Genomic DNA, 15656 nt, shown 5'->3' with positions numbered 1-15656 from the left:
GTACCCTATTCAGTCATAGCCTAACCACAGGCTTTGTTCCTGCAAAATGTAGAACATCAATAGTTATTCCCATCCACAAAGGTGGTTTAGCAACAGACCTGGGAAATTGTAGACCAATAAGTCTGACCAGCCTCATCTGTAAGGCCATGGAACATATCATCATGGACCTCATAGACATAGGCAACCTCAACCCAGTTTGGCTTCATCAAGGGCAGATCCTGCCTGTTAAACCTGGTGGATTTCTTTAAAAATGTGACCAGGGCCATTGACTAGGGTAAATCTGTGCACACAGCATACCTTGACATGGCAAAAGCCTTTGACGTAATCCCACACTCGGGCATTTTTGATAAACTTAAAATGAATGTAAACCCCTTTGTTGTAAGATGGGGTGCCAACTTGCTCTCAAACCAGTCATACACTATCAAAGTGGGGGACTCCACATCTACCAGCAGACCTGTCACCAGCGGTGTGCCACAGTGGTCAGTGCTGGACACCCTACCATTTGTATATACATCTCAGAAGTTCAGGCCAAAATTAAGGTGGTGTGGCTGACCAAGTTTCCAGATGACTGCAAACTGGGTGCAATTATTGAATCCCCAAGTGATGTCAGTGTACTTCAGGAGGGTTTTACTCAGACCAACAACTGGTGTCTTAGTCACAGTCTCAAACTGAATGCAAAGAAATGCATCATCCTTCCCTTCAGTAAAAACAGTGTCCCTGTACACTGTCAAATTAACAACAATACCCTATGTACCAACGAAGTGGTAAGGGATCTGTGATCACAATTAGACTGCGACCTTAACTTTGAGCACCATGTGTCTACTGTAGTAAGGAAGGCTTTCTATGTAGCACGCTTGATTAGCAAAGGCATCACCTGTAGAGCAAAGGTTATAACACCTCTATTATCTTCAATAATCAGGCCCATAATTGAGTATAACGTCCCTTTTGACATGTACCATGCAATGCACCTGCAGCAATTTGAGAGACCTCAGAAGTTTCTAACAAAGAAGATCAGTGGACTCCAGCACTTGTCTTACACAGACTGACTAAAGTCCCTGTAACTATACTCTGTGTCATTTAGACTTCTTAGGGGAGACTTATGCCTGGCTTACAGAACTAGCTCTTACCCAAACCTAATGAATTTGCTGCACGTCTGCAAATCAGACGGGACTAGAGCTACCCCTTACAGGGACCTAAATATGGCCTGCAATGTGAATAGGACGTGCTGGAGGGACAGATTCGTCTTTCAGTGACTGCCATGTCTTTGTAATAGGCTGCCAATAAATGTGAAGCAGAGCACCTTTGTGACGCTGTTCAAAAGGAACCTGGACAAGTGGATGGGACCCCATAAATTATTTCTGGGGATAGTGCCCACAACCCTCCTGGGCATGGGCAGTCATTACTAAATACAACCCTGGTATTGACTATGTCTGGTATTTTATTGGGATGAAATGGCTAGGCTTGAAATAACCTTCAGGTCAGTAGCCTAGTAACCTCCTATGATATATGAAGGATCAGAGGAAATAATTTAAGTGGGAAGGTTCCTCTGAGATGAGCTGTTTGTTTGACTCAGAAATCCAATTATATAATTGTTATGGTAATCGAGAAAAGTTGGCTTTATTTACAGATTGTTATTTTGTTACTGATAAATCCTGAAAAGGACATCTCAGTGTTGTGGAACATTTTGAGACAATTTCAAGTCTTCTCGAGATATAAAATTAATGAAGATAAAACAAAGGCTATAGGTGTAAATTATATACCCACACACAAATTGTTTCAGCAATACCCATATATATGGTGACGTGAAAAGATGAAGTATTTAGGAATGTAGATTAAAAAGGCTTCTGTTATGGCAGCTAAGGATATGTGGAAATAGACTGAATAAAATATGATAAAAATTGAGAAATTGAAAACTCTTCTTTATGGATATGTATAGTAAGATAAAAGCAATGAAAATATTTTAGCACATTTCTTTTGTATATGGGTTAGGCATACTTTTATCACCCTGAGGAGAAGTTATGGATAATAAGTAATAAGGAATTGAAGGAATTTGGGTGGGAAAAGAGGTAAGAGTGAAGTGGGATAAGCTGAGCATTCCTATAGAACTAGGTGGTTTTGGTTTATCTGATTTGAAGGGATATTTTAGAGGTACACAGTTAAGGCTCATATACATAACACAAGCAGAAGGTTATAATTCAGAGAGGAAAGGCATGATGATGAAGCAAGGGGCAAGTTTAAAAAAAAGAGAGTGAGTGGGATTTTGGTTGCAGATCCTTGGAGAATAATAACCATACAGAATACTTTCTGCTACTTTATGAATATATTATTCTAAGAACTAAGCTAGTATGAGAATGGAGAAAGTAGATTTTGCCAATAGGGATGACTGCAGGTAGGCATAAGGAACTAGGGAAGAGGGGTTGGAATTTACTGGAGAAACCTGACAAAGGAACCAAGATACTGGGAGCAAATCACTCGAGCAGGAAAGGTAGTAGAATGGTATGAGGCCAAGAAGACATTTGGATTGCAAGCTAGAGACTGCCTTCCCTACCCAGGGCTTGATCTGAGAGTACAGGAAAAGAGAAAGAGATAGGGGACTTTAAGTGAATGACCTGCTCTGGTAGAGTTTTTAGTTGAATCTAGAACAAGAGAGATAATTAGTGGGTAATGTAAAATATTACATGATAACTATAAGAATAAATCGGAGGAGGTTAGAAAAGATTAGGAAGAGAGAGACTGGAAAAGCAATTTACAAGAAAGCAATGTTAAGGTATATGGATGGCTCCCATGTATGCAACCAAGTCCAGAAGGATTGGGATCTTTGCTTGGAACTGTTTGCATAGGTGTTTTTATACCCCAAGCAGAGTTCAAAGAATGTTTCTTCAGGTAGATAGTAAATGTTGCAGGTATGATGGAGAAGAAAGTGGTAGCTGGGAACATATGTTTTGGGAGTGTAATGAGTTGGCAGATTTCAAGAATTCCCTGCTGAGAAGCTGATCAGAAATATTGAGTGAGCAAATGGCTTTAAGAAAGGAATGATCCTTTTGAACAAGGATAAAGATCTGAATTGCCTAGACATACTAAGGCCTTGTTAAGTTTAATTATGTTGGCTGCCAAAAAATAAATTACTAAAAATGGAAATCAAGTCCACACCAACTGTGTTCAAGATACTGAATATTATAAAAGACATAAAAGAACTGGAAAATGGATCTTTAGGAAAGGAGCAAATTGTGGGAACAATACCTGCAGAATAATGTTCAGCAGGAGGAGTGAGGTTTAAGGGAGGGCAGGAGTTCAGCAATTATTTTGTAATGCTGGACTGATGATAGTAGGAAAAATGTATTTATGATGTATATTGTGTTTAAATGGAAACGTTAAATGATTAGTTTTCTGTCAGTGTATGTTTACATATGTTTTAAGTGATGGTCTATCCTTTTTTTTAAACACCTTTATTAAATTATCTCTAAGAACCAATCCTCCTTTTGTAGATTGATTTTTGATGCTGTTTAACTGTCATCTTCCCACATTTTCCAAAATCACACCCGTAGGAGAGAGCATCTCCTTACATACACTGAATGTGCACAGAAAGTTGTTTTTTTATATTTACAAAGCCCAAAACATAAGAAAAGATTCCCAGCTTTCCGTAACATTTGTTTCCTGTAGACCAGGTTATAAAGTCCAAGGTAACTCTGTCCATTTGGCTTTTCGACTGTATAACCTTTGCATATTTGTCCAGAAATAAGACCTTGCCCACAATCCTAATACTCATTCCATAAAATCAGTTTCACTTTCTACAGCCTTTTTCAGAAACTCATCCATAGATTACATTTGTGCAACAGCAACATGGTCTACATTGCATACCTTTGCTAATCACTGCAAACTATTTAGATCCACAGCCTCCTTTGGAAGTTCTCTTCTCAGGATATCCTGTCATGATTCCACCCAGGAACTTTGGTAGCTTGGGATTCTGTCGCCTCAGTCAAATTAGACAAACAGGATAACATAACAATGTGTCCTTTTCATCATTTGTCTGATTCTATATCCCTTCCACCTTCCCCAGTCCATATTGGCATTCCCTCTCATAAGAGCCTGATAAACCCACTTAAATCCTTTCTGTCCAGTGGCCTGTTCCCTTCTGCTTATGTGGTTGGTATACCCTATATTCTCTTCATTGAACAGATGATCTGAGGGAAGAGTGAGGACAGGAATTTGTTTAAAGGAGCCTGAGGCTATGAGCACCATCTAAACTGCTGGGAAGGATCCGACAGGTGGCCTGATTCATTTCATTAAAACTGGACAGATTAATGATGAAAAGTATCTAGTGTTGTGGTAAGTAATATAATTCATGTTTTTTGGAGAAGGTTCAGTGGCTGAATTCGTTGAGGTGGCAGCAGCTCTTGAGTGCCCAGTGGTGTGCAACCCTGCAGATAAGGAATCTTGGACTTTGGACAATTTTAGCATGTGTGTTTATAATCTGGTACAGTCCGCATTCTTGTGATGAATTATTTGCCCACATGGCTGATCACACCTTTGATATGTTGAAGAGGTTGCCACGTGGATCTCAGAACGAAGTTGACATCCCAGGTGGTAACACTGGCCAGTGTGTGTACATACTCCATGTGGCTGCTTCATAATGTGTTGGATGGAGCAGTATATACTTTTGATTCTATCATAACTGTACAGTGTTATACCTGGCTTAAGCATTGCAACTTTGTGAGCAACTATATTCTTCATTAATGATCCATATGACAGGTCCTGTCTGGTTCCCAAATGATAGAGAATCTGCAAAAGAGTGAGAAGGAAGGTCAAGATTCCATTTTGCATGTTAGTATAGCAAAGGTATCCAGGACATTCCTGTAATTTGGAGTTGGGGGGCAGTCATTATTACTTCAAAGCTTTCCCAGTAGGTCTCTTTACAGCTCCTGAAGTGTTTGTGTTACCAAATAGAAGGGGCATTTTGTAGATCTTAGGCTTCTTGGAATCAGTATTCACCTTTTTGGATGACTGACTACTAGTTGGCCCCACACAGGAGTCATTAATTCAAGAGAGGAACTACTTGTTGCAGCTATTCTTGTCCTTGGGGAAATCAGTGAACACTGTCAAATCTCATTTGAAACCATCACAAGTGCAGTTATGCAACAGATGCCAACTGAACATGCTGTTTTGCTTAGCTAGTCTCCCCCAGGAAGAATTTTCTTTCTTCATTTTGCTGTCTAGACCCTACTTTCTCTTCTCGTTGCCGTATAAGTGTTAAGTTTCAAACTTGTGGGGTGTATGGCATCTTTCTTTTTCTCCATTTCCTGACATGAGATACTGCATGAGAGCACTTCAGGAAACAGAAGTACAATTAATGCAGATAATGGATTCTATGTCCTGTCCAGTTTGAATTTTCAGTCATGCCATCAGTACCTTTACTGGTGGCTGTAGATAAAAAAAAATCTAGCTCAGGGCTGTCTCTTTCTTACTCTTCTACCCAGCATCCCAATCACCACAGACAGCTTTGCCCTGGGGTGGGGGTCGTCGTCGGAGCTCACAGTCTAAAGGGCATAGTCACAGGAAGAGGCCTCCACACACACATCGATATCATGGAAATGAGCACAAATCCTCCTAACATTGTAGGCTGTTCAGGGACTCCTTTCTTAGAGTGTGATTGCTATCCAGTCTGACATATTGTATAAATAAACTGAAGAACCCTGACCCACCCCTTGTTTTGGGAAAGGGCCATGTCAACCTAATGTTTTCTCAAAGTAAGATGTATCCCAGGTCAGGCCAGCTCATTTCTGGGAAAGCCCAGTCAGGGTTTGCCCTATGAGTGATCTTCAAGTCATTCTGCAGCAGACATGATTTTCTGTCATTGTGGCAAGTTGTGCTGTGATCATTTTGCATTCCTGACCTACTCTAAATGCAGAAGCTATTTTCTCTAATTCTTTCTGAGGGGACAGCTTTCCCAGGATGTTGTAGTACACAAGTGACCTGTAGGTCTACTTATTTATTTATTTGCATTTGTTAACCGAGTTGGTCCAGCTGGGTAAGAATTACCCTTTTTCAGTGGAGACCCAAGGGGAAAAGCCCCAAACAGGCATACAAATACATACGAATACATACGAATAGAGACAAATTAACAATATTACAGAGGAAAACAATATTATGGGTACAATGGATAAGAAAAACAAGCAATGAAAGTTTGAGAAAATGAGTAAGGTAGGCCAGAGGCATGCATGCAAAAGATTTATGAAAAGGTGTTCTGAGCAAGATCTCTGAATTAAGTTAAAGTAGGCAAAGAAGTGATGATTTAAGTGTGGAGTTAGTAGTGTGGGAGTTTTAGGTGTGAGCATGTGAAGGACATTCCCATTTGGAGGAGAGATGGGAGAGAAGCATGGATTTGAAATTGTTGTGGTTAGGTATATTACGTAGTAGTGTGGGGAGATTGTTCCATAGTTTGGCTATAGTGTGGGATAGTGGTAGTTTACCAGTTGGGTGGATGGGTTTGTGTACATGCAGGAGGTTTTGGCCTGTGGATCTCAGGGTACGGGTAGGTGTGTAGGGTGTTAGAGATTTAGCAAGAGAGGGGCATTCTGCTGGTTTAAAGATGAGTTTGTGGGCTGTTGTAAGTTGTAGGTACTTTAGGTGGTTGTGGAGTTCTAGCCAGTTTAGGGTGTGTAGGGAGTGACAGTGATGGGTAGAGTTCTTAGAATTGGTTGCAAATGTGCAGATTTTGTTGCAACAGGCCTCAAGTTTAGCACGGAGTCCGAGTTGTAGGTTGGAGAATAGGGGAGCACCGTACAAGAGAGAGGGGAGAAGGAAGGGTAGATGCAAGGGTATGACGGGAAGATGGAGTAAGGTAGTAGTTGTGTCTGTAGAGGAGGCCGTTTTTCTGGTGGGTTTTTTTGATTGCTGAGAGGATGTGGGAGTCGAATTTTAGGTTTTCATCGATGGTAATGCCAAATAGTTTGGTACTAGGAACGATTTCAAGAGGGGTGTTATTGTGGCTTTTGATGGAAAATTGCACTTTGTGGAACTGGGAAGTTTTAGTGGGAGTAAATATCATTAGCTTTGTTTTGTAGGCATTTAGGGCCAAGTGATGCGATTGCATCCATGATTCAATTTTGGAGAAGGCTGTTTGGGTATTAAGTAGAAGTTTGGAGGGGCAGGAGGCTGAGCAGATGATAATGGAGTCATCTGCGTATTGGATGACTGAGGCTTCAGGGATGGAGAGGTGAAAGTTGTTAATGAATAAGTTGAAGAGCAGAGGGCCAAGTACTGATCCTTGGGGAACTCCTGTGGGTGTAGGTAAGAAAGGGGAGGTTGACTTTTTCCATTGTACAGCCTGCTGGTGTGTGGAAAGGTAGCTGGAGAACTAGTCTAGGGTTGAGGGAGATAGATGCAAGTGTGAGAGCTGGGACAGGAGGAGGGAATGGGAAATAGTGTCAAATGCCTTTGAGAGGTCAAGAAAAAGAGAAGATACGTATTTGCCGCCCTCACGTGCTAGGTTGACTGTTTCGAGGAAGGAAATGAGGGCGGTCATGGTGCTGTGGCCTGGGCGGAAGCCGTGCTGGGTGGGAGAGAGGAGTTTGTGCTGGATTAGGTAGGGCATGAGCTGGGAGTGGATGGCTTTCTCTAGAATTTGAGAGAGGAGAGAGTATAGCTATGGGTCTGAAGTTGGTAGTGTCTGTGTTCTTACCACCTTTGTGGAGAGGAATTATGTATGCATAACGCCAGATGGTTGGTACATAGGACTCCTGAATGGGTCTATTAATGAGGATGGATATGGGATAGGCTATAGATTCGGCTGATATTTGAAGAAAATTTGCTGGAAGGTTGTCAGGGGCATTGCGGCATGGTTTTAGCTTTTGCAGTAGTCTTTTTATAGTATAGGTGGAGACAGGTTTAAGTGAGAATAGCGGTGGAGGAGGGGGGTGAGAGAGAGGGTTTGGGGTGCAGGGTGAGGGGTTAGTATTGATGGATGGATTGGGGAAAGTGGAGGATAATTTAGCTATACAATCAATGAAAAATGTGTTGAAGTTAGTGGCCGTTTCAAGACTTGAGAGGTTGGGATTGGGGCAGGGGTTGGAAGTATTACCAGGGTTGAGAGTTGAACTTCATACATTTCCCCCTTTTCCCTGTTGGTCATGACATTCCTGCAGAAAGCCAAAATGAAAAAGGCAAGGGGCTGACTCCTAGTTTCCTGCTGGTCTCATCCAGCATGGCTTCCCCTACTGTGGTCTTTCCTTCTGGAGAAGTCGCTTTATTTTGATACCTCACAAAGGTTTCCTAACCCACATACCTGGCAATCATCACCTAAACCTTCAATCCCTCAAGCTAACTCTTGGGTTTCCAATTCCATAACAGATCAAGGACCCTGCATATACCCATCCTTATCACCAACCAAAATCAATTCACTAGATAACCCTATAAAGGTAAGTGGATAAAGTTCTTTCTGTGGGTGACTTAACAGGGGTTTGATCATTAGGACATCATTATTCTTTTGGGAAAACCCTGGCTAGGCTTAGATAGGCCCCTTGGGTCAGCCTAGTAACAGTCTACAAATTATTCAGTCCCTGTTCCTATGGTTCTCAATTCCTAGCAAATATTCATGACCAGGACTGTAGATATACAATAGTGAAAGTTCATTTGGTAGCTGTCTCCAATTTCCATCAAGCCTTAAACTCCTTCTGTTTAGAAACTTTGAAAATCTGTATAGCATTCTTGAGATGCTTTCAAACTGAGACCCCACTTGGAGAACCAATACTGCTGTAGGGCCTAAACTTCCTGTTAGAGAAACTAACTCTACTCCCCCAAACTTATGTCCAGAGCGGATATTAAATTTATATTTTTGAAACACTGTTTTAATAGCAGTCACTTCAGTCAAAAGGGTTTCAGAATTCCAAGCTTTGTTTTTTTTTTAAACTGCCATAATTTCACTTTCTGTAAGGACAGGATATACTTACTTGCCAATTCAGGCATGCCAGAAGTTGCTACAAACATTAACAGTAGTATCATTTTACATGTTTTTTTTTTTTTTTTTTTTTTCTCAAAATGGGCATATCACCTCCATTGTTTTGATATTCATTATTGACAGATTCTATATTAACAGAACCAGAGACTTAAAAAAGTATGAGCGATTTGTTGTCTCTCTTGTTTCGGATAAAGCTGGCCAGACGATATCTTGTATAAGTGTGCCCTTGTGGCTACCAGAATGTATTATTTTTTGCTATGTGGAATAAAGCAACACTCAGCTATGGAAATCAATAAGGGCTATGTGCATCCCTTCAGGCTTGTTTTGTGTGCCTGTGACATGGTCTTCACTTTATACTTTTGCAAGACACTACAAGCTAGATGTAATTCCAGTGTTGATTGACCTTTCGAGACACTGTTCTTGATGTTTTTTAAACACCCCTCACAGCAGTAGCTGGGGGACTTTGTTCTAATTTTGAAGTGGATTGATGGGTCATGTAAATTATGAAACTAAAGCATTTTGACATAATGCCTGACATCCATCCTCTTCAACATACTTTCCCCATAGTGATATGATTTATTTATTTGAAAAGACATGGTAGAATGGACTTGAGGTCTACCTGGGGCATGTTTTGACCAATTCCTCCTCTGAGTGGTTAGCCAGGTTAAACTTGATCTGGAGAAGGGAGATGTGGTGCAACGTGGGAGTGAGGGGAGTTTGAACTTCAGAGAACTTTGCAGATGCTGAAAAAACTTCAGAATTTAGCTACCAGTCCTTATTTTGAAATGGACGGAAGTGGATCATGTAGATCTAACCTTATGGTAACTAACTAACTTTTGTTTAATAGTCATGACTCATGTTTTTTACAACTGCTTCTGAGCATTTTTTTCTTTGCTTTCAGTGAAAATAGAAACTTGGTTAATCAAATAAATATTAAGTGGGTCATCTGCATTTTGTTTCCAAGACTAAGGCATAATATTAAAATTAATTCTACAGTACATTTGAGAGAGAGTTTGTATAATTATGTATAAATATGTTTTTGCTAGAAGTGTGTAAATATTTCACTGCACTCTTTTACTGGCATTTGTCCATAAACTACTCATCTCCTTCCTTACACTTATTTTTATATCTGCCATTCGTTTTCACTTTTTAATGCAACTGTTTCTCATACTGAAGTATCTTTTTGTATTTTACATCATTTGTTTCCCTTCAAGACCGTGACCTGTGCACATTATATGTTTATTTTTTGTATATTGCTTAAAATTTCTGCCTACTACACTTCATTTGTATGATGTACATTGTCATCCCTAATTTTAATGGAGTCCTGCAATTGTTTAATTGGCTGCAGCTATTATGAAGTATTTGCAAAACTACTGCGTGCATACATTAGTACTGTGTGCATACATTAGTATGTGTACTCTGTCACTTGCATATTGTGCACATTCTGTCTGAGCATTGAATATATCGAATTTATATGTCCAGGCTGAGACTTAACTTTTTGTTGGTGTTTTGTTTGGTTAAATGTTTTGCTCATTGGCTAAACAGCATAATGATTTTGGCCTGACCCTCCCTCCCCACACCAAGAAAACTCTGATTCAACTATTGACCTGGGCACTAGAAAAGATAGCAGTGACTGACATTGGGCTTATCCATCGAGTAGTAGAGTTGATGAAGTTCTGCATCAGGCATGCCATTTTGAGGAAGGCCCAATAGTGCATTTCCCACAACATGGATATAGGGAAGTCTTGGGGCTGCCAAATAATGCTCTGCAAGTCCTCTGAGAATTGCAGACATGTGGAAGTATGCACCCACACTTGTTAAGTGGAGCAGACATTGCACTGCGCTGTCTGGCCAATGGATGGGGGTATTAGGAGCATGTAAAAACTGTCCAAGCCACTACTGGGTGACATCTAGCACCTCCACCTCTGGCCTTCCTGTTGTGCTGTAACTGTGATTTCTATCCCTTGCCTTCCTGGTGTTCAAGTATGCCATGGGTTCAGGGAACATACATGCCAGCTAAGGATGATGGCTAGGGATACATGATATCTTGACAGACGTAAATGTAGAGAGTCAGAACATCAAACCCTAAATGTTGATACTTGAAATGTTGACATATAGGGAGAAACCGGAAACCTGCATTGTGCGATTGCAGTAAAGAAGGAATCGGGGAATTGGATCTTTCTTGGCTGTGGTACGATCTTGGAGTTAGTACATGTAATCAACAAGCGGTATGGGAGTACAGGGGGGACTTCCCTGTTGTAAAACAACTGTTTTTTTTTTCTTTGACCTTTTGACTGTTGATATCATGACACTTGACATTCAGGAGGTAGATCTAAAGACAAGAATCTTGTAGTTAATCATGGAATGACTGATAATAATCAAAAGGTTTGACTGTATATACAGTGGATATAAGAAAATGTTCACACCCCTGTTAAAATGCCAGTTTTTTGTGATATAAAAAAATGACATCGCAATAAATAATTTCAAAACTTTTCCCACCTTTAATGCGACCTATAACCTGTAATATTCAATTAAAAAGCAAATCGGTTACGGGAAAAAATATAAAAAAATAAAAAATGTACAATATGCTGGTTGCATAAGTTTGCACACTCTTAAACTAATACTTTGTTGAAGCACCTTTTGATTTAATTACAGCATTCACTCTTCTTGGGTAGGAGTCTATCAGCATGACACATCTTGACTTGCAATATTTCTCCACTTTTCCTTGCAAAAGCACTCCAAATCTGTCAGATTGCAAGGACATCTCTTGTGCACAGTCCTCTTCAGGTCACCCCACCGATTTTCTATTGGAGTTAGGTCTGAGCTCTGGCTGGGCCATTCCAAAACTGTAATTTTCTTCTGGTGAAGCCATTCTTTATTTATTTGGATGTATGTTTTGGGATCATTGTTGCGTTGAAAGGTGAAATTCCTCTTCATCTTCAACCTTCTAGCAGACACTTAGGTTTTGGGCCGAAAGTGACTAGTATTTGGAACTGTTCATAATTCCCTCCACCTTGACTAAAGCCCCAATTCCAGCTGAAGAAAAGCAACCCAAAGCATGATAGTGCCACTACCATGCTTCACCATGGTGATGTGAAGTGTTTTTTGCGGCAAACATACCTTTTGGAATTGTGGCCAAAAGGTTCACCCTTGATCTCATAAGACCATAACACATTTTCCCACATACTTTTGGGAGACTTGATGTATTGTTTTGCAAATTTTAGCTGGGCCTGGATGTTTTTTGTGTAAGAAAAGGCTTCTGTCTTGCAATTCTACTCCATAGTCCAGACATATGGAGAGTACTGGAAATTGTTGTCACATGTAGTACACAAACCAGTACTTGTCAGAAATTCCTGCAACTCCTTCAGTGTTGCTGTAGGTCTCTTGGCAGTCTCCCTGACCAGTTTTTGTTTGGTATTTTCATCGGTTTTGGAGGGACATCCAGTTCTTTGCAACACCACTGTTGTCCCATATTTTCTCCACTTTTTGGTGACCGTCTTCACGGTGTTCAATGGTATATCCAATGCTGTGGAAATTTTTTGGTACCCTTCTCCGGACTGATACCTTTCAACAATGAGATCCCTTTAATGCTTAGTAAGCTGTCTGCGAACCATGGCTTTTGCTGTAGCAGGCAACTGAGTAAATGTCAGGAAAATCCTACTAGGACAGCTGAACTTTATTTGGGGTTAATCAGAGTCTCTTTAATTGATGGCAGGTGTGTACCCAAGAAGACTGAATGTTATAATTAAATCAAAAGGTGCTACAACAAAGTATTAGTTTAAAGGTGTGCACACTTATGCAACCAGCTTATTGTACGTTGTTTATTTTTTATATTTTTTTCCTAACAGATTTGTTTGTTTTTCAATTGAATTGTACAGGTTATAGGTCACATTAAAGGTGGGAAAAGTTTTGAAATTATTTATTGTGGTCTCATTTTTTATATCACAAAAACCTGGCATTTTAACAGGGTGTGTACACTTTTTTTTTATCCACTGTATTTTTGTTCCCTTAAAGACATCAGCATATTTTCTTTGTATCATGCAGATATGTTACACCTCATATCTTTGTGTTTGTATTCACTTAAGTGCATGTGTTTCTTTCTAGAATAACCTTTTGGCATCAGGTGCTAATGATTCAGAGATTTTTATATGGGACCTGAATAACTTCAGCACACCTATGACCCCAGGAGCTAAAGTGCAGGTAAGCTTGAAGACATTGTATTACATAAGGGACTGTACTGAATAAAGAGCTTTCACCTTTGTTGTTGCTGTTTAGTGCTCTGCTGCAGTCCTTTAGGCTAGCAACTTGCATATGTTTTATAGCAGTTGACCTACTAAGAGTTGAAAGTGGGTGGTGATTTCATTTCTTTCTGATTTGACTTTTGTATGGCAGTTTTATCTGTCATTCAGCACTGTAATTGTAAAACAAGTAAATGTACAGTACACAAGAACATCACAGAGCCTCTTTTTCCTACCGTTTCCTTCATTTTAGTTAATATATTTTTCTCTTAACTCTCACATCTGTTGTAATAAATGGGGTAATTTGTAATGCCAGAGGCAACTTGCCAAGGTGGTCAATTTTGGTAACTTCTGAATACACCTACCCACTGTCTATTTTCCAGCAGAAATAACTATGTGAAACTCCAGGGGGTGTATAATGTGTGTGCGAGTTCCAATTCCATGTGCCTAAGATGATGTAGTCTTTGCTGTAGACCTGAAATTATGCTGGTAAAACGTTGAACCACAGCCTTTTGCCTCATGTCATTGGCTTTGTGGGAACCACAGGTGATAGCGTGCCTGACAGCACTGTATTTACAAGACTTAGAGCTTTTGCCAATAAAAACATCAAAATAAAACCTTCTCAGGCTTCAGATCTTTCCACACCTTTGCCAATTTTATTTGTGCAGACAAGTACTTTCATCAAACAGACTTCATCATTTCTAAATTTTCAGGTTATCAGTCTTAAATTTATACAGTTCGTAGTTTAGCCCTAAGGGATAGGAGATCCTCCAATAGCAGTCTGGGGGAGGGATTAGAGCTTTTCCAGCAGAAGTAGCCAATCCGAGATTTGACCCAGGCTAATTAGAGTGGCAGGATTATCCTCATTTGCCTAAATTGGATAGATGGAGGAGCTCAGCCAGTAGCCACTCAGAAATTGTACTCAGGCTGATCAGGGATAGGGTGGTAGACCATCCACATTTGCTTAATTAAATTGGATGGGTATAGAGAGGATGGAAAAATCAAAGCTGGAAAACAGCCGCAACTGCTGCAGAATCTCCCAGTCCAATGGTCAAGGTGATCTTCAATAACCCATAATAGTTTGAGACCAGGATTACAAAGCCTTCCTTGCGTACAAATCCACATAATAGCTGCAGTGCCACAAAAGCTTATTTGTTTAATAATTCTGGACAAATCCAAATATAATAAGGGTACAAGGCATCAAAATCCGGTACAGTTTTAAATATTGTTTTTATTTAGTTAGAGTTAATAGAACAACAGGTTTTGTATCAACATGCGTTTTCTGAGCAGTAAGAAGTATGAAACTTTAATGTCTGGCATTACTGACTGACTGTAAATCCTCATTGATTTACCAAAAAAAAAAAAAAGTCAAAACAGTCATGAGGGACATAACAGAAATATTACTGAAAACCATGGCAGAAACAAAGCTGTTTTACCTTTTGGTACTTTTCTTTGCTGGTTAGCGCTTATCACTGTCCAGTTAATCAGTGGAGTTTAGAAAAGACTGGGAAGAGAGACTGGAAAAACAAGTTGCAAGACAATAATGGGTGGACATATGTATGGCTCTCAAGTATGTAGCAAAGTCCAGAAGGTTTAGGATCTTTGTCTGGAATTGTTTGCCATAGGTATTTTTATACCCCAAGCAGACTTCAAAGAATTTTTCCTCAGATAGCAAATTTGCAGGTGTGTTCGGGAAGAAAGAAGTAGCTGGGAAATGTGTTTTAGGTGAATATTCTGTCAGAAGAATTGGGTGAGCATGTGGGTGTAACTAAGGATTTTTTCTAACTGGGCCACAGGATCTGAATTGCCTAGACATATAACTAAACTTATTCATGTCTTACTGTCTGCCAAAAACGCAATTACTAGCAAATGTAAATCAAAGTCTAAACCAAATATGTTTGAAATATTGAATATTCTACAAGAAATGGAAGGGGATCTTTAGAAAAGGGAATTAGTGAAATACATAGAAATGGAAATTATGATAACAATACTTGCAGAATAATGTTCAGGAGAGGGAGTGAGGTTTAGGAGAAGGCATGAATTAAGCAACTTATGTAATCATGGACTGATGATAGTTACAAAGAAAGAAAAGATATGTCTAGAAGATTTAGGATCTTTGCTTGGAAGTGTTTACATAGGTATTTTTATACCCCAGTTAGACTCCAGGGAGTTTTTACTTGGGTGGTAGTGGATGCTGGAGGTGTGATGGGATGGAGAAAGGTAATCGGGGAACATATATTTTCTGGGAGTGTAATGAGTTGGCAGACTCTAAAAAATCCTTGCAGACTGCTCTGTCAGAGATACAGGGTGAGAAAATTGGTGTAACTAAGGAAATTATTTTTTTGAGCTATGCTACATAATCGGAATTGCCTAGACATAGTAAGGCCTTGCTGAGTCTAATTACGGTGGCTGCCAAAAAAGCAGTTACTAGAAAATGGAAATCAAAGTCTGAGATAAAACAACTG

At 39.8% G+C, this 15656-nt stretch overlaps 1 protein-coding gene across 1 annotated transcript in view; it reads left to right on the top strand.

Moving 5' to 3' along the window:
* SEC31B (SEC31 homolog B, COPII coat complex component) overlaps window positions 1-15656 on the top strand; it is a 1631704-nt gene that overhangs the window by 270302 nt on the left and 1345746 nt on the right. Inside the window, exon 5 of the mRNA XM_044055612.1 lies at window positions 13058-13153. Within this exon, the coding sequence (XP_043911547.1) occupies window positions 13058-13153 (96 nt within the window). The remainder of the gene's footprint in view (window positions 1-13057; window positions 13154-15656) is intronic.

The sequence above is a fragment of the Protopterus annectens genome, chromosome 14.part0 (genome assembly GCF_019279795.1).
Source record: "Protopterus annectens isolate FY-2018-M chromosome 14.part0, PAN1.0, whole genome shotgun sequence".
NCBI classification, from domain to species: domain Eukaryota; kingdom Metazoa; phylum Chordata; order Ceratodontiformes; family Protopteridae; genus Protopterus; species Protopterus annectens.
The sequence above is the reverse complement of the archived record's forward strand: the minus strand, read 5'-3'. Positions and strand labels throughout refer to the sequence as shown.